The 15131-nt window shown below is 37.5% G+C and overlaps 1 protein-coding gene across 2 annotated transcripts in view; it reads left to right on the top strand.

Annotated features, from left to right (window-relative positions):
• RELN (reelin) overlaps window positions 1–15131 on the top strand; it is a 272240-nt gene that overhangs the window by 179330 nt on the left and 77779 nt on the right. For both annotated transcript variants that reach the window (XM_021384542.1, XM_021384541.1), the window contains exons 17-21: window positions 2630–2696; window positions 3577–3810; window positions 4420–4581; window positions 8603–8839; window positions 14496–14688. In XM_021384542.1, coding sequence (XP_021240217.1) covers window positions 2630–2696; window positions 3577–3810; window positions 4420–4581; window positions 8603–8839; window positions 14496–14688 — 893 coding nt within the window. The remainder of the gene's footprint in view (window positions 1–2629; window positions 2697–3576; window positions 3811–4419; window positions 4582–8602; window positions 8840–14495; window positions 14689–15131) is intronic.

Here is a 15131-nt window from a genome sequence, read left to right as displayed (position 1 = left end):
ATACTACGCTGTATTATTAAGGACATGTACTGTGCTAGCCTAAGCAGCAGTTACAGCATCTGGGACATACTCTTTCCTTCCGGACATAGAAGACCTTTATAAAGCAGTGCTGCTACCAAAGTACTGACAAAACTTACATTGCTTACAATCTCTTAAGGGTGAAGGACCATCTGTTACAGGGATTATGTCTTCATTAGGAAATGATTTTTAATCTACCTCCTTTTTAAATGGATGTAAAGAACTGAGAGGAGCTTACAGTTATTCATATAAATATAAAACTTACTGTAGTAGATAGTATAGGAAAATTTTAAAGCACGGATAAATACTTAGGAACACATGATAAAATACATAAATTGTATGAAAAGCAGAAATAAGTATGAAGGAAATGACTAAGTATGAGCAGGTGCAAAGTTTTTAGCTTGCACCTTAGCCTCAAATGTTTTGGGACTATGTAAACTAGATTCAGAATTTGTTTGTTAGATACATGAAGTATTACGTAGTTAAGAATGTAATAAATATTTACAGTGATGCACAGTAGGTTGTGAAATTTTGTAGTGGTGCCTAATAAGGTTTGACACAGAGCCTGGGAATGGTAAATAGCATTACATTTTGCAAAATTCCTAAAATAGATTAGTGCCTTGTTTTGATAAGAAAATGCTTGAAGCTGCCTCAAGAGTTTTTTGCCACAAATGAAAGATTTTCACCAAAATTAACGACTGTTTCTCTCTTAATCACATTAATGGCATGTGGCACTATCTTGACATTTTGGTTGAAGTATTAATGTTTGTCTTTAGACAAGACGATTTGCATCAAAAAGAAAATAAAAAAGAAGGGGAGAATATAGATACGTGTATGTAAGAAAGTGTCTGAACATCCACAAAGATGAGTTGCTGCCTAACAAAATGTAGAATATAACTGCTGGAGAAATTTACAAAAGTTTACCGAAACAAGAACAAAATAAAATCCAAGGATTTCAATTCTTTACAACAGAGCAAAAACGAGACTTTGAATATTAATGTACAATTCATATATCTGCACTACCTGTGCTTATAAAACCAAATAGCGAGAGCTCTGGCAAAGGATGCTGCATGCTCAACTGTGTACCGTTGCGGAGGCAATTTTCCTAACCATCTGCCTACAATGTGCTTGCTCCAAATTTTGGTTGAGATGTGGAACTGCTTCTATGGGAATGAAGTGTTAATGATGAACGCCTTCCAGAGGTTTTGCATGCCTCTTTTGGTAGATCCTAGTGGAACCGAAGCTTTAGAATGTATTGTAGAAAAAGACTTTATAAATATTGGCAAGCCACTGAAATTCTTGAAGAGAGCGTAAGAATGTCAAGGATTCTGCACTCTGACTTTTAGCTTCACAACTGTTTCTTCTGTGAATTAAGTTTTAAACGAAATCTGGAAGCTGGCCATCTTTTAGAAACTCTGGAAAAGTGCCAGTTTTCATAAAGCTTTTTTTATAGTAAAAGACATAATCACATCTTTAACCCTTTTACTTTTACCACCCCCTCAAAGAGCCCTCAAAGGAGACAAGTAAATGAAATGGAGCAGAATTTTTGCACAGTGAAAAGTGAGAAAATCTAGAAATTGAATGAAGTCCGATAGGGAGTTAGTTACAAGGAGTGACTAACGGAGTTTTACAGAATGTCTGCCAGGGTGCACTGACTCATTGCTATGATGGGCAGCATCATAAAACTATGAAAGGGAATAAGTATTATTTGTTAAAAGTTATTTCAAATTGGTGGCTATTTGGGTGATGTTCCAAAAGTCACAGTGCAAGTGAGTAACTCCTATGCTCATTATTCAACAGGAAGGGTAACACTGATTGAGTCTAAGGATTGTTTATCACATTCTGTTGAAAGAACATTGCCCACAGGTTACTGTTTTGGGCTATACTCAGATAAATGCATTTCTTTGTAATGAGATGCAGATTATACTGAGATTTGCTAATCTTTCCATCCCTCATATGATTCACAAGATATCAGTACTGTTGATTAGGAGTCATTGGGGAAAGATGAAATAAAAAACAAGTCTGAAATGTTTCTTAGTGCATGTTATTTGGAATTGTATTGCATTTGGAAGAATAAGTGAACGTGTATGATATTTCTTTGTTATTTAAGACACATCAGGACAGATTCTAATTCCAGTAAATACAATGAGGTTAAATGAGTTAGTTTCACTGAAAGAAGCAGTGGCATGTTTTTAAAAAATTGATGAGAGTACTGCTGGAATATACCAATACATATACTGGACTATATTTCTAAAATACAGTGAAGATAAAGGAAAGCAAGAAAATTGTCAACACATAGCAGCTCATCTTATGTTTCAACAAGCCTAGAAAAATCAGGTATTTGATTTAGATCAGTAGGGCCTCAAGCCACAGGCAGACATTACCTATTAAATAGTAAATTAGCCCTGAATACCCTATATAGAGAGCAAAACTCCATCACTTGCTTCTATAGAAAGGTACAATCAAATACATTGTGTTCTTTTGTAGACCTCTTTCACTTAGTATGATTCAGCTAAATGCAATACCTGTATAACAATACTTACTTGTATTCATTATATTCGGTTCATCACATAACATAACCCTTCATTTAACTAATTTCTTTTCTCTGCAGTTTATATTGGTCCATCTTGCCTCAAGTTCTGCTCAGGACGAGGACAGTGTACTAGAAATGGCTGCAAGTAAGAGTTATAATTCAATACTTGTGTTCAATTTTTGTCACACAGTTCACTTGAAGATCTGAAAGTGGAATTGATTTCCATCTAAGCTCTTACTTTTTGAGATGACTAAATATAAAATAACGTACTTCACAGAATGCATAAAAGTCACTTGAGTGCTTACAGATCAATCTTTCTAAGCAGCAGCATATTTAATATTTTTTTTTTATAATTTTCTTTTGGGAAAGAATCTTAAGTTCCACTTCACCTTAAACTGTGCTACAGAGCCTAGCTTTATACTGTCTCTTAGAGGTGGTCTGGGGCTGTATCATTTCTATATGAAATTTCAGAGAAGAATCTGTGTAATATCCTATAGTGCAACAGACCTCAAGGACAGAAGGTCAACACTTTGAAGTGTTTCAGCTGAAAAATAAAATCAAGAAACGTTTTCCAAATTACGGTGTCACTATTTTTGGGTGTTGCAGAGAGTATGACCCACAGGGCCTTCTGTTATGTTGCACAGCTGCTGGTAATCACATCTGACATGCTACAGATAAAACCATTTGACATATGAACAATTGTAAATTATGCCTGGAGTATTTTTGATCCAAAAATGAATAGAAACATTTGTATATTGCATGCTATATGTATTTTGAGCAGTTGTTGTTCAAAACTTTGATTTTTTTTAAATGGAAATACCAGTGCTGGCTAGAAGAAAGGTGTTGGCTGACTAAATAAGGTCTAGAGAGGTTCTTCGTCCTCAGATTTGAGAGGGACTTTGTAGGTATGGTATCATCTGTTCTTGAGAGATTTCAGACATGTACTGGGCCGATAACCACCTCTAAGAGAAGATGGGTCCAAGAAGAAGGCATTAACTACACCATTGGATCTCCTTCGCCCCCAGATGTGACCCTGGCTTTTCAGGGCCTGCATGTGAGACGGCATCGCAGACCTTCCCAATGTTCATCTCAGAGAGCTTTGCCAGCTCCCGCCTCTCTTCCTATCACAACTTCTACTCCATCCGTGGAGCCGAGGTCAGCTTTGGCTGTGGGGTTCTGGCCAGTGGCAAGGCTCTGGTGTTCAACAAGGACGGGAGACGGCAGCTCATCACTGCCTTCCTTGACAGTTCCCAGTCCAGGTAAAAACAAAAGGGCAACAGTGTGAGGTAAGGAAACGGGAATTGTGCTGTGACAAGAATTTCCCCCCTTTCAGAAATAGCCTTGTGTATTATTAAGGTGATCGTTTAGCAGGAAGAAAAGTTTTTTAAAAAACTCGTAGTGCCATAGTTTAATTCTGAGTTCATAGCTATACAGCCTATTTTCATTCCCTGCTTTGTAAACAACGGAGCCCAAAATAGACTGAAGGGAAGTTATTGTACAGTGAGGCTGGAAAATATTAAATGTTAATATCAAACTTGAGTGTCAAAGCCAAGTGCTAATTAATTATTTATAAGGATGTGTTTATTTGACAGCTTGTGGCAGCTGATTAGATCCATTCACTATCTCTCCCTCTTCTTCAGTGCCTAATAAATAATTAAATGCTGTACTGATTGGCATTTCTAAAATGTATGTGCCACATTGCATTACTTGATAGTAAAAACAAAATGCACTCACAAAGGCGCATAAATGATATTTATCAAAATTTGTCTAAATTGAGAAGATCATAAATGAGCTAGTTAGGAACAACAACAACAAAAAAAAGCACCATGTAAATGTTACCCTCAAATATGTGTGTAATTCTGCTGCAGGTTCCTGCAGTTCACTCTACGCCTGGGAAGCAAGTCTGTGCTGAGCACCTGCAAAGCTCCTGACCAGCCTGGGGAAGGAGTGCTGCTGCACTACTCCTATGACAATGGCATTACGTGGAAACTCCTGGAACACTACTCATATCTGAACTACCATGAGCCAAGGTATATGCATGAATGTGATGAAGAGTGTTATCCATGTGCAGTGAACATTGGTCGAGGTAGTCACTGCAATGCTGAGTGAAGACATCTGCCCCAATGTGGGCATGGTGCAGGAATGGAGTGATGATCTTTTATTGCACACTGGGAGTTACTGTTTTCCCTTAAATATGTGCAGCTGTTCTGGGCACTACTAATTTTTGTCTGCTTGTATAAAAATGAGTACATGGATTTGGCAGCAGCCAAGTCTCAGGTGGCATGGCAGAACAAGCAGTGAGGGATGAGGGGGAAGAAGTTTTCTTGTGGGAAATAGGGACATGTCTCGTGCCATGGAAGCAGCTACTTATAAAGAAAAATTAACATAAATTATTTGTAGCTTTGAAGCCATGATACCTTCACTACGGCATCCTTTGGGATTAGGAGTCTGCAGGCAGCATAGGACAGCTGAGATGAAATCCAGCCATGAGGGTCTCTCTAGGTCAGTAGGGAAGTTGCTCCTGCTCTGTTTAGGAGAGGGACTACACAACTGAGCCTCTGCTGGGGGTTGGACACAGGGCCCTGGGAGGAGCTGATGGTGGCTGTTCCTGGGAATTGTGCAAATCATAAAGAAGCCAAAGAAAGAGCTAAGCTCATCTCGCAGCATCTGTATATGGCACCAGAGTAGAGGGGAATTTATGGAAAACAGAGAGAAGAATATACTCTCTACTGTTGCATTTCTGAGACCATCCAAAAATTTTAATAAAGCGCACACAAAATTAGGAGTTTATGTAAGCATAACTGTATTACAAGCCCAGAACCACCCAGGCTGGCTCTGCACAAACCTGCCCTAACCTGGAAGCAGCCAACCCCAGCAGCAAAGCCAATACATCTCAACGAAAGAAGATGCTTTGTGAGTGGGCACACAAATGGCAGAGCCAAGAGAGGCATCACAGGGCACTCCCCACCACTCTTCTTCTGCCCAGGGACAGCTTTGTACCAGGCATTGCCAAAATGAGCTATATCCATTTTGTTAGTAACTCTATTACAAAATATTTTTAAGAATATTCTAATGGAAAAACAAAACAAAACAATCAGCCTTCTAACTTTACATATATTTCTCAGGATCAATAAGAAATACTCAAAAATCTGAGAAGAATGACTGTATTTGGTAAATTTATACTATAGGTGGGCTTTAATTTCTGAAGTTTTAAGTGTTTCTGAAGGAAACATCATACGAAACACTCATAAACCTTCTTCAAAATATCTTTTTCCCGTCTTTTATTGTAGTCACATATATATTTTATATGGCCCTGTTTCTAATTCTTAGATTCAAGATTATAACTGTAAGAATTTTATTTCCCTAAAGGTTTTTAATATATAGCACTATTAATTTTTTATAACAAAAAGGAAAATACACATTCTGGTGACTGATTCTGATGGAGTTTAAGATATCAGTGTAGTAAATTCTGCTAGTGCCAGAGACTTCTTTTGCTCTTTGCTGTTAAGCATGAAACAATTTCTGTTGTTCTGACAGGGCAAAGAGCTAAGCACAACATATGCAGAGTAGAAAGGTTTTGCCATGGGATATATAGAAAAATGGAAGGTATACAAATGTGAAGGTAATTCTGGCAGTAATTATGATGAAGAATATGAAGAACACTTCACCTTTTTGTATCGTGTTGTCTAAAAATATCAGCATTTTTGGTAACATAGATGAACTGCTGCAAAGTTTGGCAATCAATCTGTATCTAGAAATTTAATTAATCTTCAGTCACACAAAAAATAATTACACATTTAATGTTCTGCTGAAAAGGTGCATTTAATCTGCTAACATTTGACAGCTGCATTTTTCTTCTCAGTAGAACAGCGGTGGCTTTTCAATATTAGGTATGCGCATAGCTTGAAAGAATAAGATCAGAGCAAAGGTCTCCCAGCTGGTTTTTAGGAAATCTAATGGTAGCTGGTAATGTTAGTAAGAACACTTTTCTTCTCTGCAGCAGAATAGTCATTAGCAAGGATCCCCCTCCCTCTCCATCTGTCTCCAACAAATCAAAGTCAGACAGGAGAAGCTGTTATAACTGGAGATGCAGTCAGGTTCTGCATACTAACATATGTGCCATATATGGTGGTTTGTACCAGTGTTTTTAAATTGTTTCGTTAATCCCCTGGGATGAGAAAATTATTTTAACATGTGTTAAATATTTTAAAGTCCAATAGGTATATCAGTGGTGTACGTCAATTTAGGATTTTCTGTAAATTACTGTCAGTGAGAATTAGTGTCTACGTGGGAGAGTTTATGAGGGCTTAAGAGTAAAAATAAAGTTGCAAGCATAAGTGACAGCCACAGATATAGAAATGTGTCCAGGGTTATAAGAGAGCATTAGCTCATGAGAGTGCCAGCTGCCTTCTGGCATATGCTGGATGCAGTGTTCTTGCTAGCCAAGGTGCCAGTTTCCTCAGATTTGCCCTACTGGCCAACGAAAGGAAAAACCACCAGCTCCTTTCAGCATCAGTAGCAACTTAGAGTCAATGGTGCCTTTAAAAATTGGCCTGAAAGTTGTAGAGTTGCTTACTGGGGAATCCTTGGCAGAAAAAAAAGATTAGCCTTGTGGATTATTCACATACTGGAGAGAAATAGGGTTTGGTCTTTCTCTTAGAAGGGAATGAAGTAGTTCAAGCATCTGTTTATTTGAGTGCCAAAATAAAAGCATCTTCTCTGGCTGTCCCTTGGCATTTCAGCCTATGAACAGCAGAAAGCAGCTCCTAGAAATACCGGTCAGGAGTTCTTGAGCCCTTCCCACTTGATTAACCAAACCATTTAATTTTTCTTGCTAATTGCTTAACATATTCCTATTTAAAACCAATATGACATTACACAGGGGTACTATACATTTACTCTTCAGAAGGACAGTTTAGGAAGCCATTTTTAAGAGTGCAGTTTTGCACTGAGTGCTGAAGGGACAAGACTTTCATATGCACAGAACAGAAAATTACAACAAGCAGCTTAGAAAGCCTTAAATCTGGAAAAAAAACTTGGTGTTAAAGTATAAAATGATTTTTCCAGCTTACATGATCAGTCATTTTACTCACATTTCCTCTCAAAGGGAAAGAAAAACATCAGCTACATGATGAGTTTGCCAATACTCCTTTTGCCAGCATGTAATTGTACAGTGATGGAGACAAATGTCCCTCTTGCCATTCTGTTTCACAGCTCATGTGCATTGCGTGGGGCAGTCTGGCCCTGGTGATTTATGGAGCTTTCAAGAATGTGTCATTGCTGTAGCAATTAATGCACACTCCCTGCTGCTGTGTATGATAATTGCTCCTGGAAATCAGATATTACTCTTAATTTTCTTTGCAGTTTGTCAATTATACGTTTGTTGACATAGGTGCCATGACAAATTGAGTGGCCTTGCATACCAGAGAAGCCTGGCCCTCACCTCCAGTAACATCTTTATGCAACCACACAAGAAATGTTTGTGCCATAAAAGACTACACAAGATCACACTGCCAACAAGATTAAACTTTTCCACTTAATAGTGACAATTTATAGAGATGGGTTCTTCTAGGACAAGAAAAACACAGGCGTGACATCAGTGCTGTGCAGAAACAAGCACAGATGTAAAGATGCATTTCTTCAGATCAGGATAAAATCTACTGTGTCTGAGAAGGTGGAGGCAGAATTTGTAAATCTCAGTTAGATGATCGTTCCTTTGCCAGTTTAAGCCCCTCACCTGCAGCTGGGTTTCTTCTGGCAAGGAAAATCAACTTCAAAATTTGAACAGAGCTCTGCTGTAGAAGCAAAATTTACATTATTTTCGTTAATTCTTTTCTGTGGCCTTTTCACGTGGCTGTCTATCAATGTTGCCTACCAAGAAAACTAATGATCCCTCTGTCCCTGTCACTATACCAGTAGAAACTAAAGTATTTATGGGCTGAATTTAACCTATGATTTTTAGGATCATTAAGAAATAACCAAAAAAATATATCCCCGTGGAATTATTGCCAGTAGCGAGACTTTCAATAATAATTTTGTTTCATTTTTCAGAATAATTTCAGTGGAGCTGCCAGAAGATGCAAGACAGATTGGCATTCAGTTCAGATGGTGGCAACCATATCACTCTTCCCAGGGTGAAGACGTGTGGGCAATTGATGAAATTGTTATGACCTCTGTGCTTTTCAATAGCATTAGTTTGGACTTCACCAACCTAGTTGAGGTCACACAGTCTCTGGGATTCTACCTGGGAAATGTTCAACCTTACTGTGGCCATGACTGGACTCTTTGGTGAGAGCTAATTCTGTTCTAATTTTGTTTTCTTTGTCTATTTGTCCTACTAGGAACTAAATGACTGTTGCATGTGAGTCATTTTGGCAGCTATTCAGAGTAAATGTGTTTCACCATCACACTACGAACAAAACTACAGTCACTGATCTAATTGCAAATAGAAGTAAGTTTTTACACATCATAGCACAGAGGTGTATGTTTGATGGGAACTGTGAATGAAGCATTCTTTCCCCCCAGAATATTAAAGAATCTCCAAATAGAAACAATTTGTAAAATTTCTATAATCATCACTTAAAATCCAGTTTTATTAATATAAGTATAGAGATTGTAGAGTACAGATACTGAATATTTTTATGTCGTGTTCCTATCTGTTTATATGGCCATTATACTATATTATATTACACATTATACACATTATATTATATTATATTACACTTTAAAAAAAGGAAAGGCAGCATAAGGTTAGTAGAAAGGTGCTAGCCATTAGTAGTCATTTTGCCTGCTACTATATCCATTGTCACTTACACTGTGATCAGCATTATCACATATTACTACAAAAAAAACCACTGAGGCCATGGAGTGTGTTTGGAGAAGGGAAACAAAGCTGGTGAGGGGGCTGGAGAACAAGTCTGATGGGAGATGGCTGAAGGAACTGGGATTGTTCATTATGGAAAAAAGGATGCTCAGGAGACCTTATTGCCCACTACAACTGCCTGAAAGAAGGTTGTGGCGAGCTGTGGTTCAGCCTCTTCTCCCCAGTAACAGCAGTAGGACAAGAGGGAGTAGCTTTAAGTTGAGCCAGGGGAGGTTCAGGTTGGATATTAGGAAAAATTTCTTCTCAGAAAGAGTGGTCAGGCACTGGAATAGTCAGGTTAGAGGGGTGGTGGAGTCACCGTCCCTGGAAGAGTTCAAGAAACATGTAGATGTGGTACTAAGGAGCATGGTTTAGTGGGCAACATTGCTGGTAAGTGGATGGCTGGACTAGATGATCTTACAGGTCTTTTCCATCCTTAATGACTCTATGATTCTCCATATTGCAATGATATCCCAAAATGTGCTGTTTATTTAGAAATAAAAAAGCAAGAAAACGTAATTTGCCCCAAAGCAATCAGTATGTTCCTTTAGCAGCGAGAAAAGAGAAAAAGGTGAAAAAAATGGAAAAGAAAATTATGTAAGAGCTGCTTAAAAATAAGATTTCTTACTAAATCATGAACCTGTTTAAAAAAAAATCTGAAGTACATAAAGGTAACGTTAGGAATTAATACTCGGTAAAGTCAGTTTAATTTCTGTGTTTTAAGAATTTTTTGCTAGTCTGACCAACATATAAACCGAGTATAGCTTTAATTGGCACAGGTATATTTATTTGGAGAAAGTACAATCACAGTAATTATAGAAATGCTCAAGCAAATACAAATAATATAAATAATTTTAGCATCCCCATGGACACTGAGAGAAACAGCGTTGGAATTTTATTAACAAGTACCTCTGAGCAATCTGATTTGACTTTCTCATCATCTGTCAAACTAAAAGGAGTTGGTTTAGGGGTAGTAACAACACAGAACCCATTCTGGTGGTGATAATGAGGCGGTAGAAGAACCATTAACCACTTTAATAAGGACAAGGAAGGTACTCTCTGCTCATTAAAATGAAACAACATGTTAGGGCTCAAACTGTTTATATCTTCTTCATCAAAGAGTTGGAATGGAAGCATTTTAATGACATCGTTTTCCCTCTGTTCTTCGAACACTGGTTTGTTATTAGGCAGCAGGTTATTTAAGACAGCAGAAGTTCCTGTTTTCCTCCTCTGGCTCTCAATCAGACTCAGAAAAATAAACACCAAGCTAAATTCTCTATGCCTTGTATTGGCTAGGATTTGCAGTGCTTGGTCATAAATGGTAGTGTTGAACTTTCCATGCATCAAATAAAGAAGTGATGCCTATGTAATATTCACTGTGTAAGTATTTCTCATTATCACTGTAAGACATGAACTCTGTCCTTCACTAACCTTGTTTCTCTCAAGGGAAATTTTTGAACTTATACAAAGTCTATACAAATTAGTTAAATTAATTATTGTTGGCTTTTCCCAGCTGTGAGTCCATTTGGTTCTCATTTTCTAACTCATGACTTCATATGAGAAGAGTTTGCAGTAGCACTGACACCATCCTCTTGAGAAAAGTCTGACAACTGCTTTTTCGTTAGTAGAACTATGGTAAATACACTATAAATTATTTTACAGGGTGTCATCCCAAGGCCTACTTTTGCTGGATTGCCTTTAATTTTCTGCTAGGTCTTCATTTCTGCCTCAGAATCTGTAAATCTGAAATATTTATGCTTAGAATTGGGGAAAAGTGTTGAAGAGGGAGGTTGTTCTTTTCAGTACCTAGTTTCCTTCAGAAAGAGGGATTTGTTGATTAGTATGTGTTCTGAGCAAGGGTGATTTTTAATTATTTTATAATGATTTATAACTGGAACAGTCACTTGATTTGATCCCTATTGTCAACATTTGGCTTGACTTTGGTTCTGACTGCAGGTGTATTGCGTGTTCCAGAAGGGCTCAAGAACACTCTTTAAATGAAATAATTAATGGTGTACAATTATCCATCACCTCTCCAAAATGCTCAAACTTATCATATAAATAAAACAAACTATCTTCAGTCAGAGTATGGCATTGTGATTGAGCTTAATGTAACAGATGAGAGAGTGTCATGTTACCCCTGGAGCTGTCAGAGGAAAAGACTGTAAATCTAGTTCATAGTGAACTACCATCATTGAGCAGTACAACACAGTCTCCCTGCAGCTTGATAGTTTGTCTTTAGTTTAATTACTATTCTGTAGCATGCAGGATTTTTCTTTCAGGTAATTAACTCAATTAAAATGCATTAATACATTTAGGAATTACCTAATGAAATAGGTATGATGTGACATAAAAAGACAAAAACTTCTGCCTTTGATGGGAGCAGAGCGGAGGCCAGCATGAGCATTTGGCTGGCACGTCAATGTCCTCTGTTAGTGCAGCTTTACAAAATCAGCTGCATCCATGTGGCTTTTCAGTATTCCTGAAAGTACCAGCCTTGAAGGTGTGGTAACTCTGGGAATCCCAGAGCAGTTTGGAGAAGTGCAGACTGGCTGACATTCACTGTGAACTCATTCCCAGAAGTACCAATTAGTTGGCAGTGCTTGGAGGGAGAGCGATTGTTCTGAGGGTACCTGGGGGTATTGTGTTCCTGCACTTCCACAGGTCTAATTATATACAGGCTAGAAAACAATTCACAACTACATATTTATATAAAAATGTGGCCTCTGCATTCTCAATTCCTGAAGATTTTTTTTGCTAATTATTGTTATGCCAAGGACATTATTCTGTCTTGTACAAAATCCAGAAATGTATTCCAGCTGTACAACTCCTATAAGAAACAAAGAAAACATTTGGTATTCCAGCTGAAAAGCCTACCCCAACCAGGTACACAGAAATGCTGGAGAGCAAAGAAGTGGCAAGTGAGGTGGAGGACCCACCTTTAATGCTACCTTTGTTCAGCTGGAGGCAATTTGTGGACGATAAGGGCCTTTGTGAACCCATAATGTGATTTCCTCCCCTGAAAAGAGCTCCTTATAGAGCATCAGAGATTGTCTTCATCTTCTCACTAGCATTCTCTTTCACATTTCTTTAATATTTATTTTAAAGAGCTATTTTAACTTTAAAGTAGTGCTCACTAAATGTATTGTGTACAGTATCCAGTGGCTAAATTATTGTATTAAAATGAATGCTAAACTTAAAAGGCTCTAATCATTATTGGAATTGCCAAAAGGAAAAAAAAAGATATGTTTTTTGGTGGGTTTTTTTTCTAATTTTATAGCGGTGTTATTGAATAGAGGAAATTTTTTGTGGTGGCAAAGACAAACTGAAAGCTTTAATTCTTTTCACCTAGGCTAAGTACTGCTTCTTCACTTTTATCACTTTGGGAAAGGCAGTTTCTAAACAGGCTTCTTATCAAACTGTTTTGTTTCAACTTCTTCATTCTGTTTAGTTGAGCGTTAGGCAACTTGTGCATTACCTAAGCATGGTTGTGTTGTTTTTAGGAGTGCAATGTTAAATCATTATCCAAATCACCATCATATGTAACTTTCAGCTAATTAGACTCCACGCAGATGACTGATAGCTGAAGAGCATGGTTGTTGTACTTGCTTTTGTACTTGCTTTTTGTACTGCTTTTCCCCACATCAGGGAATGGCATCAGTCATGAAGTTCTAAATTGCACTGCAGAAATTAATAGCAAGTCAACTTTAATTTTTGAATTTCCTATATTTGTCATTTTGAAAAGTGTAAGATAAAGCTTGGAAGAAAAGGAAATCAAGAGGGTCCAGTGCTGAAATTTATTCTTTAAATGCTCTCTCTGGATAGGGAGCTATAGAAATAAGGGTTAGTCAGTTTAGTTTAAAAGGGTGGTAAATAACTGGTTTCTAATCCTGTCTTTACACCGACACCTTTGTGACCTGAAATTGTGCATGAGTGGAAGCTAGTTAGTTTTATTGTGCAGGATTGATAGTTTAGGAGTTTCTCCTTTCAGATGATAAACTGTAGCTCACTCAACCGTAAGGGCAATCCTGAACTAGGTTATTGTCTTCATCTTCTCTATGCAGTATGTATCTCTTTATTGTTGCATAAAGTTTTGCAGGGATTGTCTTTAAAAGATGCCATTTCTATCCCAAATTGTTTACATTTAAGAAAAGGCTTGGAAAATGTTGAAGCTGAAAAGATTACGGTTCTTCTGAAAACACTACTTAAACATCTCTCAGTGAGGGAGAGGAGGCTATTTTCATTCCGTCTTAACATTCTGTCTTGTAGGATAGAGTGCAGGGTTCAAAGTTTACATCATTATTACTTCCTCCTCATGCATCTCTTGCATTTGATTCTTTTTTTTTCCTTTTCAATTAAATTAATTTATTTTCCTTTCAAAAAAAAAAAGTAACCCTGCATTTAATTTGAAATAACCTTATAATTTCAAACTATATATTGTGTTACCATGTATGTGATAACTGGGTACCTTGTATCATATATAAAGCCTGGTATGTTTCAAGCATTATTAATAATTATCCCCAATCCACTAGATAATGTGCTACAACTCTTAAATCCCACAGACAAGAATCTGAAGATAGACAAAATTAAATCTGAAGCAGTCAAAAGTCAATAAAGGCATTGCAAATGCAATCTGTTGAAAATCAACAAAATGAAAAGTCTAGTTAATGAGAATATTTTAAATTAAATTCAGTGTATCTCTACTGTCCAGTGCTTGAATGAAATTACAGCTGTTACTGTGACATGACTTTAGGCAATGGATGCTCCTGGGGAATGAGCTTTGGTTTTGTTGGTTTTTTTTCTGTATGTTATCCTTTGGTTGATTTTAACTTGATCCTTCATACAAAGAGCGTAGAGTAAGAACTAACAGAATAATTCAGTGTTTCACACTCGGATACATCAAGGCCTTCCTTGTAATTTACAGAAGTACCAACAGAAAGATCCTTCTGTGCATTGTCATATCCCATGTGCTAATCTGCAGAACAAAGAAAGTAGTGACTCTGTTTAATACATAACCATTCATAATATTCCCTTCTGACTTACTTTGGAGATGGATCCTTATTCTTTCCTTACATCTCTCAGTTTTACAGGAGATTCAAAGTTAGCTTCCAGCATGCGGTACGTGGAGACCCAGTCTATGCAGATTGGAGCTTCATATATGATACAGTTCAACCTCGTAATGGGCTGTGGCCAGAAGTTTACTCCTCATATGGACAACCAGGTGAAACTGGAGTACTCCACCAATCACGGCCTCACATGGCATCTTGTTCAGGAGGTGAGGCTGGGAGTGAGGACCTTTGTCTTCCATAAACACTGTTTGTTATAAAGATCATCTGCAGTATACTTGTGGCATAGGACAAAGGAAGATGTTTCCCTCATTCCCTTTTCTATAAAGAAACCGTCACTCGGAGTCAGTAAAAATGACTAATAGAAGTGCTTAAACTATTATTATTGTATTTGGAAGAAAGGTACCTGAAAGTCTGAAACATAAAATTGTGACAGGAGTGGACCATGTCTGGGAAAAGAATTGGTGTGCTAGACAGAGCCACAGATCTTTCCTGAGCTATTGCTTTGTTTTTCAAAGTAAAATGCATTTACTGTTTCCTGGAATTTAAATGGACAGAAATTATTTCTGCCTTTGTGCTCAGCCGTTTCATAAGTGGAAAGCACATTCCTTCTGGGGATTGTAATGTAGAGCCTTTCATCTCCCATCCCTGG

Source organism: Numida meleagris, chromosome 1 (assembly GCF_002078875.1).
Source record: "Numida meleagris isolate 19003 breed g44 Domestic line chromosome 1, NumMel1.0, whole genome shotgun sequence".
Lineage (NCBI taxonomy): Eukaryota > Metazoa > Chordata > Aves > Galliformes > Numididae > Numida > Numida meleagris.
This window is presented reverse-complemented; position numbering and strand designations above follow the sequence as displayed.